Below are 15863 nucleotides of genomic sequence, written 5' to 3' on the forward strand. Positions count from 1 at the left end.
GCAATGTCTAGAAAACTAGCAAATGTATGTCTCCATATTCCCTCTGTGTAAGAGTGAGTGGGGAGGAATTGCAGCATGACATTTCCCACATGTATAATCATTTTAGGGGAAAAAAAGCCACCTAGAAGATCAGTAACAGGGAAGAATAAAAAAAAAAAAAAAAAAAAAAAACAAGGGAAAAAAACATCCCAGCTGGTCTGGAGCAAAAACCTCAAAATCAGCAAATGATTCTGAAATAGTCTGCTCTCCTACCTGCAGAGCCAGTTTTGCTTTTAACAAGAGTTGCCAACAAATGCTCCTTTGCATTTCAAATGTTGCTTTAGTTCAAAGGCCTCTTCAGAGGCTGAGAGCAGTGTGCCACCTAACAGCTGCACACTTTGGCTGCCTGTGACTCCATCACACCAACATTTTCTTTGAGAGGACAAGATGTACTTCACAATCTGTTTTACTGCATCAATGTCTGAGCGGAAAGTCCAAATCAGAGGTTTGCAAAGCAACTGAAGAGACAAGTTAAGAAATCAGAAGATTAACATCATTTCCAAGAAGGGCAAAGCCCATGAACGCCTGAAGACAGATTCACTGTCTCTAAATCTAACAGACTTTCCAGTATTACAAAAGATCTCAAACCCATGAAGGCAAAATAGACAAACAGGCCATAGGCATGGAAAGAATGAATTCTACATTTGCTCACTGGCATGCATAGTGTTTGTTAGAACTAGTGAGTCTGGGAATTACTGCATAAGACCAGACAGGCCATTGCAGAACAGCACGTGCAGAGGAAGCAGCAGGTAGGACCTCCCGGTCCAGTATAACCATCCTCCGCTGACATCTAAGGCATGAGGTTAAGGTATCTGATGCAAGTGAATGTGGAACTGTCCTCAAACACAGGCCTCATTTAACCCGATAAACTCAGAGAACATTGCTGTAGCCATCAAACAAAGTTAAGACTATTCACAAGAAGTGCAGAGAAGGTGGTACAATCCATTGCAAACTGAAGCAACTCCAATACACGCACAGGCATCCTCCCTCCGATCTCACAGTGGGGATTTAGGTGGCAATAGCACACATCAATTCTTACACTTACTGCTGCATCATTGATTCCATTTAATCTGTTTTGTGTCCCATTTGTGAGCAGGTTAAAAATACACACCATAGCATGGCACGGCATCTTCATGTTCTAGTGCCTCCCAAATCAAAAATGTTATAGACTTTCAGTTAAATTCCAAATCTGGGCAGAATACACACGCTGTAACCCAGAATCTGAAAAACTGACCTGGCAGGCTGGGAAGGAAGATAATTTACTTTGCTGGTCAGGTCTGTGTACTGCTTTTTCAGTTAGTCTTGCACAGTCTTTATCTCAAGGAGCCTTCAACCTTGCATAGGTTTCTTACTACTACATACATACCGTCATCATTGTTATCATTTGAGGGGTGAGAAGATATCTAGGAACCACAGTCACAGACCATGAGAAATACTCCTGTGCTAAATACTAAAACAAAAAGAAAATGCAATTCCTCCACTCAGTTCTTACTTGTAAATTCTTTTGGCCAGTTCTGCAGCATCAACAGGAATAAACATTGTTCTCCCTCAGTCAAGCAAGCAGCAATAACGCAAAGGAGAGAAGTAGATTTCAAACTGTAACTTAATATACCTTCAAGCAGGCTGCTTATTTTATGCCTACAACTATGCTGCAAGCACACCAAGAGTTAATTTACTAGCTCATAAACTGAGAAATCTTTCTTTAACACAAAACTGTGCTTTCTTGCACCAGCCTCAGCCAGACCAGACAGGTCAGATGTCCCTACTGATTACGCTGAACTTCACAGCTTTCCTTTACCTACTTCTGCTTCTTTTAACAACACAGTTTTCTCTAGTTTTAACTAGCTCTCACCATCTCCCCCTCCCACCTCCAAAAAACCCAAACACCTTTCCCCTTTCACCTGCTATGTTACTAGACAATTCCAGCATTCCGGTCAAGAGGCAAGCAAGATGAAAAGGGAGAGTTGGCTTAAGGCAAAGTGCTACTCTGTGGGAAAGGGAGAATTTAAGGATGGCAAACACTGCTGTGCAAAGCAGTTCATAAAAAGCTAGGTACGCAGACAAATTGTACTAGCTGCTCAGTCGTGAGGTTTGTCTCTTGGCCCTGGAGGTTGCTCAAAAATGTATTCATAACAAGACTTCATACTAGAGATTTTCACAGAGGAAAAACACCTTCTCTTAAGTCATGCCTTATTATGCCCGCTTTAACCAGGTCAGTTCATGAACTTTTTCCAAAACATTATTTTGCAGTGACTGAAAAACTGGTCCAGACCCACCAGTGTGAAAGACCCCCTGGGAGCAGATATTTTCTGGCAGCACTGCACACCCTATAATCACTCAATTCATCTAATTCCAGGTAGCAGCACCAGAAAGAACAACGTAGTTTGCATTCATAATGACGCTCAATTTCTTGCTCAGACTGTAATTGAGTTTTCTTCAATGCCACATTGTGAAACGACATTTATTTTCAAGCTGAAAGAAGAGTTTTAATTTGAAGGTGCAAAATTCAAGGGCATAAAAGGCCAACTAAACACAGAAATGCTCGATGCAAAGGTATTTACCTCCGTCACTTGTCTAGCTAGCAGATTCTCTGGACTAACCATAATCACCACAGCAGCATAAGCTACCATTTGTTACCTGCCAGATTCTATCTTCAGAGCTCATTTGGCACCATTTAAATGCTCACATTACCAAGCATGCTATTTAGGAAACAAAGCTCAACTGGAATCACCTTTAGCTGGTTTGGTGCTGCTAAACCCTTGTGGTGTTTTACCAGGAATTTCAAGCAGAATGCCCACTAGTCCAGTCAGAGCACCACAGTGTGTTGCATTTAAGGACAAACATGAATTTTCCAGAAGACCCCTATAGCAAAGCAGCAAAAATGCCAAACAGTCTAGAACTATGTCTTTTATTTAATAATCTACTCTGAAACACCACTATGTTTTTCAACTAATGGCACTTTAATTGGAAAAAGAATTGCAACAGGCAGTGATTCTTTCTGAAAAGACTAGAAGACTAATTCCTTCTGTGTTTCTCAAAAATCTAAACCAATTACTGTTCTTTTTCTTGAAAAACAGAATGATATCAAGACCTCTGTGAAAGTGAGCTTAAAAGCATAACTGCTAAAGGTTTAAGAACAGCAAAGTACCCACCCCACTCCAGGAGTTGAGTCTGAGGCTACCTGTGCCTCTGGGAGCCACTGCGGAGCCTGGCAAAGCCACAGCTCTTCCAAGGAAAATATCCTGACACCAGGGTCACCACGGTACAGCTGGTGTTAGTCATGGGTAAAGACAGCTTGTGCTCCATTTCCCCCCCTACATTCAGGGGTAGGCAGAGGGCCCCAAGCTCACAGGAGCCGCAGACCAAGCCGGTCTCTCACCAAACCCTCCCTGAGGCGAGGGCTCACCACAGGAGGCCCTGCCACCGCTCCCCTCCAAACCCCCCAAGTGCTGCCTGAGGACTTACCGCCACCACAGCCCGAAAAGCACAACTTCAGCAGCATGGGCAAATAATCCTTTCCTAGTGAGAACACAAGCAAGTCTGTCCAGAGGTAGGTGTCCGGACAACAGCCCCGCACAGCTGTGCCCAATGCCCACTAACGAGAGGGCACAGCTGCTCCTGGGGGTGGGCTGCCAGCTGGGGGGTACCCACCCACACCTGTGCCCTCCCGCACATCCCCACACAGGCAAGTTCCTCAGTGATGTGTTTTGCTAAATTAAAACACTTTGGAACAGCTACATTTCAGTATTTATACTCCTAAAACATCCAGGTTATTAACTGAAGACAGGCTTTGCTACCCAGTCCGAACAAAGAGCTCCCTAGAAGGAAGGAGCAGTACACCCAAGCCCATTCCCAATCAGCAGGAAGAAGGCAGCAAGATGGGCAATAAGAAAATGGAGCCTCTAATTTAACACCCTGCAGGCAGATGGCCCAGCTGAAGCTGTCTGCAAGCACAAAACCAGAGTACGTGCACCTGGCAAGACATACAGCCATAAAGTAGAAGCTTTTTTTGTGTTCCCAAGGGCTTCTAAAATGAACGTGGTAAATATTCTTCAGGACAAGAACCATGCACTTAGGTGTAAAATAGGCAGAAAAGATAAAAACCAGTAAAAATGGTAACAGATTTCTCAGCCAAATGAAGTGGGTTTGACAACTACGAAATCTCTCCCCTGCAAGTCAACAAACCCATGCACTGTGATGGTACCTGAGGTCTGTTCAGCTTAACCAATCCTTTTTTAAACATGAAGAAAAATAGGGATTTTATAACAACTATGATACAAATAGCATGGCCTTGAAGCTTCACACACAACTCAAGTATTGCCAAGCCTCTCTTCCTCCAAATTTCACCCCATGAAAGAGTCTGAAATGGGCCCTTTTGTACACTGTAGTGGAACACCACTCTTAGATTTGGCCTGATCTCATCCCAATCGCAATGGGAAAAAGCGAAGGGTACTTTATCAGTCACCTACTATCACCATACAAGAAATGCCCTAACCTGAAAATATCTTGACAATAAAAATATTGGAAGTGATTGCATTATTTATTTTTCCAACCTATTAATTCTTCAGGCACTCAGCACTTCTGTTCTGTCCCAGTGTTCCAGCCCTACATAGTCTCCATACTTCTCCAGCCACCACTCTCGTAAAACTGGAAAACACAATTTTTTGGGCTATGCAACTGAGAAACTACAAGAAAAACCACATTGTTCTGTACAAGCCTAGCCTCTTAAGCAGAAATTCCTATGCTGTCAGTTTGCCAGGTCTGAAGCCCTGCAAGACTGCTTCACCATCCCAGACCCAGCTTCCCAGCGGAGCAACTGATACCTGCAGGCTTTCCTTCCTACACTGCTGCAATAATCTCAGCTGCTGGCCTTATTTAGACCAGTACATCAGTTTGCTTTGCGTACTCAGAAAATACTCCAGTTTGATTTTGTAGGTGGCACTAATGCTTTCAGGGTCACATCCCTCTGGAACCTGCTCAGCCTCGCATGAAGCATCACCATATGCTATTTTGTGAATTCAAGAAGTTACCTGAAAACTGTCAGGATCTGACACAGATCTGCAGTTTGGTGGGAAAAAAATTGCACAGCAGTTTTAAAAATCTTGCATGAGTACAATACCTACTTGTCTGTCTTGAACAAAGGATTTACAGGATCAGGCCACTACACAAAGGATTGAATAGGAAGAAAATACACCACACATCTATCTTTGTGAAATCTGATCACCTGGAATAGTCCCTGGATGAAAGGAAAATACACTTGCAAACAAGAATTTTTCTTCTAGATAAGAAACTTCTGTCTTTTTCTCAAGAATCTCTCATTTAGCTTCTCTTTTACCTAGATACATTGGCCTTCTGCTAATAATACACATAATGTGAGGCTGGTCTCAATAATACACTAGTCAACAGCATTCTGAAAGACTCCCATGTAACTGTCCCTTCTGGACTTTCTAGGACAGGGACAGAAGGGGACACGGCTTAGAGCCATGCCTTTGAAAAGGCTCCCACTAACAGGCATCCCTCAGCTTTAAGACCTGGTGTGACCTTTATTTTAACTGTAGAAACCCAAATTATTTTGTGGGGGGGGGGGAAAAAAAAAAGGAAAAAAAAGCTGGCACCAGCCTGAACCTGAGTAAGGAGAATGTGCTGGTACCAGCAGAGGAGGAGGAGAGACTGCATACACAGATAGACTGTGCTCTCGCTTCTCTGCTGGTACCAGCAGATCCTCTCACCTCCATGTACAGGTGCTGCCCCAGGCTCTGACATCTCCCTGGTCCCTCCCTGTCACGCAGGCTGAGTCAGCAGAGGTGAAGTTCCACCAGCACAGAAAAATCCTTCACAGCTACAGCTGGCAGACACGAAGACTCTGCACTAAGCGGGGAAGTAAACAAAGCAAAATGGCTCAGGTGACTGTGTGACACTTAACTGTCTGCTTCCTACATTACAATTAAAGGTTTAGGGAGAGAATATGGAATATCAGTTTTATCACACCAGACTGACACTAATGATTCACAGATGTTACACACCAGAAAGGATTACTCGAACTAAAATAACTACAATAAGAAGCTGAAAACCAGAACTAAATCATGAAAATACAGAACAAAGGAGGGAGACACAAACATGTGGCAAGTGACATGAACTGAGGGGAGATGGAAGAAAATGAAAGAAAGTAAGAAGATAACTGAGTTAATCTTCTGCAACTTCTGTGAAGTTCACTGCTCATGAAGATATCCCATTAACAGTGTCACGTGAGTAAACTTACTGCTGGTAGAATTCCTGGCCTATCTCACCTGGTCTCTAGGCCTGTTTTCCAGGCATTAAGTCAAAATCTCAGTGACTTCCCCTGGCAGTGTGACTGGTCTGCAAATCGAAGATTGTGCACTTCAGCAGCAACAGTCCTGATCCGTGAATCCTAAACAGACTGTAGAAATGCACTTAGCAGAGTCATGGTAGCCACGAGGACAGGGAGAAAGTTGGACAGAGAGGGGAATGCAAAGGTGTGCTGAAAGGATGGACTATGTGAAGCTGCTCAGCAGTGTATCAGAAGCTCTGCACAAATAAAAACCATAAAGTGTTGAGTAAGAGAGCAGATAAGATCCACGAAACAAAGCGCAGGGAATTCCCCTAAAGCAGAAAGCCCAATAGCCTGAAGACGGTACCTTTACTTCTCCTGGGGGCAAAAGGTGGTGCCAGAGAATTGGGGAAGGGGGACAGGTAAAGTTCAGATACCACTCACAACACTGCTTTGCATCTGTTTGATTTTGAGCTTGGTTCTGCTCCCTGCCTGCAGGGAGGGCTGGGAGAAGGAACCAGCCATGCAGAAGCACTACAGTTACGTGAAAGAAAGAGGAAGAAAAATACACATATAGCTATTCTTAAATTTAAAGATGCCCACAACGCTAGTTCCTGTAGCTTTCTTCTTTCTTAAAGAAAAAAAGGCTGGCTCGTGAGAGGAGAATTTCAGTTTTTAAGTACTGCCTTACCAAGACAAGAAATGTAAGGACAAGACTATGCAGACCTGAACAAGGGCAAAAGCCAAAGCAATAGCAAATTAGATCAAGAGGTACACAGCAACAGATCACAAAAATCACAATGAAACTTTGCAGAGAACAACCTGGAGACAGCAAAAGCTTTTGCAAGGTCCCTTGGCCACAAAGAGTGCTAGCAGGAGAATCAGGTTATTACTTTACACAACAATACAGAGACAACCCCAAAAAAGACAGTGCAGGGACATTCTCTCAGTTTATTCCAGTCTCAAAGTGACAGTTGCTAAATTGCAGCAATTTAGTAACTTCCACTGGATCTTTGTTTGACCATCTTCACAGTCCCTAGTAAACCAAATCTATCCATGAAGACCTTCTTTTTCCCCGTGCAGGGTTTTGTTTTGGTGGGGGTTTCCATCCCCCAGATAAAGACACCCCAAAAGAGTGACTTAAGACAAAGTACATTTAAAATGTAATTTCCTATGGGATTCTAACAGACAGTAATTGAAGTCCAGGCAGAGATCTTATCCCAGGAAAACGGATCTGTGTCTGTCTGGTACATAAATAAAGTGCCTGTGATCTGAAAGGGCTCAAAACCCAGCCTTTTAATGAGTTCTGAAAGTTAGCATACTGTCACACAAAGAAATAATAATTGGATGTGCTGGTGGGGAGACTGCTAACTTACAGTACTACTCTGCGCTAGGCCTTTCATCTAAGGAGATCCATGTGCTTTCTAGAATAGAGGGCCTGAATTCCTCCTAGATTTGGAGAAGCAACCTGATCTAATGCTGTCAGCTGCTCCATTTACCTAAAAATCAGCTGTGGGGAAAGGAGAGCATAAACCTATGCTAATAGTCCAACCAAGCTCTGCTCCGATTTTCCACCAGGGTTCAAAAGACTCCCAAAGCACAAAAATTAACAGATTTACCCCAAATCATTTACCAGCAGAACCGGACAAAGCAGCAACTTATAAGGAGCAACTTCCCTATTTACACACAGAAGTCCTCATGGGAGGTCAGAGCCACAATGCTGTTGTATTGCTATTTCATCTCAGGCATCTAGGTCACTCATTCTGTGAAACATGTTGGGCTTTCTCTGTCTTAACCCTCTCCACTCCTTTGCCATGCTGGGAGCAGCACAGCCCTGGCTAGAACCAGTATCTTCTCTTCATTGTGGCTGGAATGAATTTTGCTTTAAGTTCCCAGGGGGGTCAAGTCAGCTCTGTTAGATTAGACTTGAATTACTCTGTATTTCTGTCTGGAATAGCCAGGTATGATTTACTCTGGAGGAAACTTCATTCTACCCTGAACAGACAGAAAGTTCCAAGACAAATCTCCTCCCCGTTCCCAGCTGGCCAGCTGTAACTGAGCTTTCTTTATAGGGTACACACCAGGGCAGATCAACTGGGGTTCAGGGGAACTGCCCCCTGCTCCCCTCCCAGCACCACCCAGTGAAGTATGAACAGAAACTCCAAGGGGAAGTAGCCACTTGGCTTCACAGCCTCCTGTTCGGATCGCAGCTGGATCCAGCTTGCTTGCTGCTGAGAATAAACTCTTCCACAAGGTGAGTTTCTCCTTGAGCCCAGGATCTACACAATCCAGCCTCAAATTTCCTCCCAGTCCAGAAGGTGAATTTGGCGGGAAGAAAATAACCCACAAAAGAATAAAATCTGAGGGGAGCGATTCTGCTGCACAAATACTTCCTTTCTGAGCTTAGCTAAGAGTTTTGGAACTGCAGTTTGCTAAGAGAGGGTGGAGAAGCCAAGGTAAGCAAAGGATTTATAACACTACAAAGTCTTCGTTGTTCTTAGTTACTGCTGACCTACGAAGCACAGGTAAATACACTGCAGGAAAACTCGTTAGGGTGGTAAATCATTGATGGGGGACATTTGCTGATGGACTTACTATGGATCAAATAACATTTACATCTTAAACTTAAAATTATTTCTCCAGGAAAGAGTTCAAGGACTGTTTACCTAGTGTACAACACTTCTTTTGCTAGAAGAGAAAAAATTAACTCTGGCTTCTCTGACAAGACCAAAAAAGTCCCACATGTCCTGACCTCATTTATAGCAAAATATATTGAAATATCATGTAAGTGGAGTAAATCCAACTTCACAGCAGCACATAATAAGAGAGGATCACATCTTTTTATAGTTCCAATTTCTAACTTCTTCAGCAGTGTTGTAATGCAAATCCAAACCACAAATACCCACTTTTTCCCCTGATCTCTCCTCCCCTGGTATCACTTGTGAACATATTCATTATCTGGCCCTTTTCCAGAAAGCTGTTGGCCCAGACTCTACATGTAGGACTGTGGTAATTCACCCTTCCTGCCTTCTAACGTCTCAGTATAGCTCAGCCTGAGGATCCTAAAGAGCTTGGTGCTTCAGGCAAGCTGCTTTTGAAAACACTGTTTCTTACACCTGCCAAAAAGCAACTGGCCTCAGCATCCAGCACTACAAGAGGCCTTCGACCTATACAGCATGTTGACTTCCTTGTTGACCACAAGCCAGTTATATCAACTAGTACCTCCCCTGGCACCATTTACAAAGGCCAACCTGTCAGACCTACGCACAATGGCTCTCCAGTAGAATTTAGTAAGAGCTGGGCACCTGGAAACCACCAGCTTTTTAATGCCACGTTCTTCACTTTATCTATGTTTGGCTTGGCAAATTTGCTCCAAGAAATAGGCTTATTAGCAGCATTTCTCCCATTAAGAGTACCACTGGTGTACACTTGGTATGGTTTTGGAATTACAAAATATAGAGTAGTTTGTTGCTCAGAGGTGTAGGAGTGATGGGCTGCAGCAGATTTCTCACAGAGAACAGTGCATATTTTGTGCTATATTGGGCTTTGATTTGTCAGAACTTACACTGGCTGACAGATGGGCGAGGGGGAGATTGGGAATCAATGCTTGCTGCTTTTGGTAGATATAAGTGGGTTTTCCAGGTCTCTCTTTTTCAGGGTCTAATACTGCCAGTCAGTAAAAGGTAACAAGGAAAACCAAGCTTCCTCTTCCTCAGTTCAAGTTTCTTCCAGTTCTTCTAATGACTGGACTGGGTACCTGACTGACTTTAAGAGAAGATTTTGTCCTGCTTAATTTATGAAGTTATCTTGTCTATCTGCTATTATTTCAGGGTTATCTGTTTCCTTTCCTAGGAAAAACTAGCAGGGGTAACTCTTCCCTTCATCCAGTTTTCATTTTCCCAGATTTCTTGGCAAGACTGAATTCTGTATGTTCCAGAGAAAACAGACTTTCCACCGAAGTAACTGTTCTTTCTGATGCTACCTCACAAACATGCTGCATCCCACCAAATTTCAGATCTCCACAAATCCGAAGCAGGCACCACTTCCACACTTCCCTAGTATCAGCACACTCTCATTTTGCAGCTCCGTTGCTTCATACCTTTTGCAACTGCAATCAACAACGCAGCGAGTCAGTAACGTGATCTACAGTGACCGTTCCCGCATTGTCAAAACATTACACATCTTGGAACTTCTGCATATCTCACAGAAAAGAGATGCTACCTGCTGGATTCCAAGTATGCATTAAAATATATCAGAACAAATGAAACACATAAAACAGATGTTATACTGAATGGATTTAAACCAGAGGAACACGATGTGTCCACAACCACAGATTTCCTCCTTGAATTTAATAGAAATGAGCTGCTGTTTTTACTTCCAAAGCCAGAAGCAGGAATTTGAATTGCTGGGTGACTGAGATCTTCCCCTAAGCATCGGTTCCTTGTAGAAAATATGAATACTACTTTCCCATGACATGAACAGCTAAATACTTCCAAGATTCTCATATAGTTCTCACATAAACAGACACAGGCGAATCTCACTGTATGATCACCAGCATTTAGGGAATCTTACTGGAGAGTTCCAATAGCCCTTTTCTTATTTGTTGGGCTGCTGTTAAAAAAACACATTCTTGGAAATCTTTTTGTTTAATTTGAAACATTTTCAGCAACAAAAGAGTTGCATAAAACCAAGTGTTGCAACTTTAAATTTGTTTCTGAATTCATCCGAGATCAACGTACCACTGGGTGTTGTATAGAGAGAAGTTATGTTCTCACCAATTAGGTTTTACAACCTTTTTTTTTTTTTAAGAGGAACCTTGAGGAAGAAAGGTTCATCTATAGCATTTGCAAGATTATCTAAATTTTTATATGCAGCTTTAATACATTTCTTTAATACAAGTACTTAGCACAGCAAATCAGCAGGATTACTGATTCAACAGGTATGTGAAAGATGGGAGAGGGTCCATCCCATGGAGATATGAACTCACCTGAGGAGTTATAAAGTTATTTATAGAAGCTGGTCAGGTAAAAGCTGAGATAAAAGTAGTAAGAGCTGAGATAAAAGTAGTAAGGACTTGTTAATTGAATACTTCAACAGTTCCAGAAATAAAACTACTGAGTTAAAGATGAACCAACCTAGGGCTGAAGCTTGTCCTTCTGCCAATTTTTGTGATTCACCATACCAGCCCAGTATCTGCAAGGAGCAAGGCTTCATTTGGCAAAGTTATTAAGCACGTGCCTGGCTTCAGACTGATTCACCGATGAACTAGCTCAGTGAGACTATTCTTTTCTCACAGAAATGAGGCATTTACTATTTCAGACTTCTGGAAACAACCCAACAAATTAAGTGCTTCGTCAAGGAATAAACCAACAAGCATAAAGATGGCCTCCAAAGCTCAGTACCAAGAAACTCCTTCAATTTGACATTATTAGAATTTCCCAGTTTCTTTGGAAGGGGAAGACACAGTTTTATTCTTGTTGCCCTGTGGTGAATGACTCCTTTTACCTGCGGTAGAAACACAGTATGCTCATGGATAGGTGCTGGGGACCCAAAGAAAGCATAAGTATTAATTTCATTCAGGTCAGGGACTCACCTTCTGTGGATGGAACTTCCAAAAGCAAGATTGCTCATTTGCCATATTCTCTGGATTTCTCTCTGGTAGGTGACACTTTTGAATCTTCCTACTTTTTTAGCTGCAGAGAGAAGAGAAAAAGTAGCCAATAAGAGAAGATCAAATGTAATTCTTGTACTTCTGTGGTACACACCAGGTCATCTACAACTCCAGTGTTTCATGCACCATGGAAAGATATTAACAAGAATTTTCTTCTTTTGTTTTAGTGGTTTTAGTTCTGGAAATAAAGATTTCCCATTTTGACTATAAATAAAAAAACCTTCTTCTTTACTTCAGGCTTTTATTCCTCCCCTACAAGCACAACTGATACGATATTCTCTCCTCTGATGTTTGAGAGCAAGATTATAGAAACATCTACTTCAGGCTACCTACCCAGGAACTTTGGAGTGACAATGTCCTGGTCTTTCTGCAGTGGCATAAAAACAGCTTCTTGGGAATCTTCATGTCCTGTGAGAAATAAAAGCACAATATTAAAACAAGAAACTTCCAGAAGAACATTTCCTGGAGGTAGAACTGGGACTATCGGGAAATCTCTGTCCTACACAGAGGCAATCTTGACTTCCACTAGACCATTTTCTAAAGCAGCCTTAATTCAGTGTCCAATTTTTGGTATCTTAGCTCTGTCTTCAGTAAGTGTTCTACATCATTGGGTTCTATTGGCTCTGAGTGGAGCTAAGGATGCTCAGAGGCTCAAGCTAGGAATCCAGAACAAAAACCCTCTTTAACTTTCAACATTTACCTGTGTGTGGGTATTTCTTTAGCTACAGAGGTAAATAAAAGCATCTCCAATACAGAGATTTGCAAATTTACAAATACGTGTGACTGAGTAGTACACAAAAGTCTCTGTCACTCAGGAGCTGCGATGTGTAGTGGCCCTGGTTCTGGAGCAAACTCTTCACCTGGTCATTCTCATCTGCCAATTCAATGTTACCCGCAACACGCAGAAGTCTAGGTCAGGGTTCAAGGGCAGAAAGCGAGTAAGACCTCTGGCAATGAAACTGGAGACGTGTCTCAGCTATGCAAAGGTGATCCACATCTGAAAAACAGCCCGAAGTCTGGGTGCATTTTAGCTGAGTACTATGATTCTGGAGCATCTCAAAATAATTATCTGCGTCTCATCCTAGTGGTCAGTCAGCCAAGTTACATTGATGCACATGCTTTTTGTCAAGGCAAAAGTTAGGCTGTACAACTTGGCGCAAACCTCTTTGCTGTGGGATAAGCTGGCTCATAATACACTGCACTTGCTCTGGTCTAGGAGAATTCAATAGGTAGCCATTAAGGGCAACTTGACAGGCTCGGTTAACATGACTGTATTCAAGCACTGACTGTGAAAACCTGCAAAGAATCCACCAGTACATGTGGGTTGTTAGCACATTTCATCGTGTTGACATAGTAATGAAATCCTCATGGGATATTTTCTTCAGATGGACATTTTCATTAGACATTTTCACTAGACCTTTTATTCTAACAGCATTTAAAAGCCCTCTATCTAGCTGTGTACGTATAAGAGATTAACCAGATAATGAGCACAGCCAGGGGTGGCCTTAGCAACTACAACAAACACAGGAACATTATCTGGCTTTGTTAACACACTGGGAAGCTTGACAACAGTTTCCCACCGGAAGACAGAACCAGCAGAAACCACCCAGCTCACTTCAGGACTCAAGAGCCACACACAGTCGTAAACCAAAGAGGTTTCTTTCCAGGGACCTCGACCGTACCTTCCTTCTCATAGCCACAGCAGCGTTCGATGCTCTCCAAGAGAAACTGAACTTTACACTGAATGTTGAAAAGGGCCTTTTCATTTTCTGTTAAGAGAGGCATAAATCAAAGCAACCAAAGGAAAACCAACAGCCCTGTGATCCTTCTCCAAATTCCAAATTAAGTGACCCTGCACACAATCGCTCTTATCAGCAGTCTCGGGGAAATGGCACCCTTCTGAATGTGAGGGGACTTAACAGCTACTCCAGAGAGCGCTGGACTTCCAGAAGATTCCATAAACCACTAGAAAAACAGTAAATACTTCAGAAGTAGAACAAAAACAATGGTTGCACCACTCCTCTTTTTATTTGTTCTTTCATTTCCAAAAAATTCTTAACAGATCATGAAAAGAAACACTGTGTAAAACTCTGCTCTTTTCATTGATATTGTTTTGTTTTGTAGGAAAGAAAGACCCAAAACATTTTGAAACTCAAAGATGTTTACTTATAGCCGCAGTAGGGAAAAAAGAAAACTTCCAGCAAAATTCCATACGCATATCTTTGTTTTGATCTAAACCAAGAAATGGTTTTCATTGGAAAACTGTTACAATGAAAAATTTGACAAATTTTATTTACTGCTGCCTTTCACCCTGCCTTTTACAAATATAACCTGGAACCACAAGTCACAGAGATAACTTTATCACCTGCCTGGGTACCATGTTTCCCTGTGGCTATCACAAAGACCGCAATCACTGAAGACGCTTACCTCCATGTAGTAGTTATAAGCATATCTGCTGTTAACCAGAAAAGAAAGCAATGAGGAGAGCAATGACAGTTTTTTCACTACTATATTCTAGAACAGGCAATCGCAGAGAGTGACCTACAGGTCTTTTGTAGTGTTTGCCTGTATTTTCCCACTTTCTGAAAGTCCCTTCAAAGCGTCAGTAAGTACCTAAATTCTGCCAAGGTGAAGTTGCAGAGGAACCAAACCTTTTGTTTTTAGGAGCAAGCTCAGAAAACACGGAACTACTAAAATGAGTAGATGTGGGCAAAAGACCTTGCAGTTCCTCTGGATCCACCAGAGACACCAGTTAATGGAAGCAAAACTGAGAGCTTCTGCCTTGGCTCCTGGGCACTGGAGTGTCACTCTCTTAATAACCACTATGGTTATGAAAAGGCAGAAGGAGTAAACACGGATTTGTGTCTAGGAACCAGGAAGGAGTGGTTCACAAACCTCTTCACACATAAGCAATTCAGTAAATATTGCTAAGAGAAGAGAGTAGGCTTTGCTGTTGGAAACAGTTGGCTGAAGCCTACCTGTGGGGGCTGCCAAGGTACCGTGCTGGCTCACGGTCAAGAAATTTTGTGTTGCTGCACTTGGAGCTGAGGAATATTGCGCAGGAAAAGATGGAGCAGGTGTTCTGATTCCACTCCCATTCCACAGAAGCAAAGCTCTCTTCAGAGCCAGGCTCTCTTGGCTTCATATAGACAGGCCAAAAGAATAAGAATGGTAGGAAGGATATTTTCAGTTTAAAAGTCAGGCTTGCAGAGCACTGGACACTGGCAGCTACACTGATCCCTGTAGTCACCACTACAGGGAATAGTTTAAATGTACTCTTCGCTCAATTAAAAAAAAAAAAAAAAAAAAAAAAAAAAATCACATCTTCAGAGACCTTCGAGGTTTCTACCAGTAGGTCTTACCAAGATCAACGTGAGTACATCTAAAACATGAACAAGCAATGTAGAGATGCTGGGCAAGGCTTAGAAATATGGCTCTAAACTATACTTGAAAAACCCTCCCAGATTTCCTCCATATTGGAGATCATAAAGGCTATACAGAACGCATTGGTAAGTAGGGGCTCTTTTGCCACCCATGGCCTCACATGTTTTCTGCTTTACTGACTTAACAATGAAAACTATAAAATTAGCAAACAACATCAAGAACCTCAGCTTCCTTCTCAAGCCTACAAATTATTGATATTTCAAGGTAAGCGTGAAAGTATTTCAACCAGGTTAAGCAAACAGAATATGGATTATTCATTATACATTTGACCAAGTACATCTCTAACTAAATACGTATCTTTCTGATACTTCAGGTACTGCAACTCTGTCCACAGACACACACACTCTCCCATAGTCCACCTTCAGCCATTGCCAAGGACGAGCTAGGTTCCTCAAGGAAACGAGCTGGTGGCTATTTTAC

The 15863-nt window shown here is 42.3% G+C and overlaps 1 protein-coding gene across 1 annotated transcript in view; it reads right to left on the bottom strand.

Annotated features, from left to right (window-relative positions):
- The window catches only part of LOC141933892 (uncharacterized), a 98741-nt gene that overhangs the window by 44695 nt on the left and 38183 nt on the right, over positions 1–15863 (bottom strand). The window contains exons 59-60 of the mRNA XM_074848991.1: positions 12333–12407; positions 11922–12021 (exon numbers count right to left, since the gene is read on the bottom strand). Of these exons, the coding sequence (XP_074705092.1) occupies positions 11922–12021; positions 12333–12407 (175 nt within the window). The remainder of the gene's footprint in view (positions 1–11921; positions 12022–12332; positions 12408–15863) is intronic.

The sequence above is a fragment of the Strix aluco genome, chromosome 23 (genome assembly GCF_031877795.1).
Source record: "Strix aluco isolate bStrAlu1 chromosome 23, bStrAlu1.hap1, whole genome shotgun sequence".
Taxonomy (NCBI): domain Eukaryota; kingdom Metazoa; phylum Chordata; class Aves; order Strigiformes; family Strigidae; genus Strix; species Strix aluco.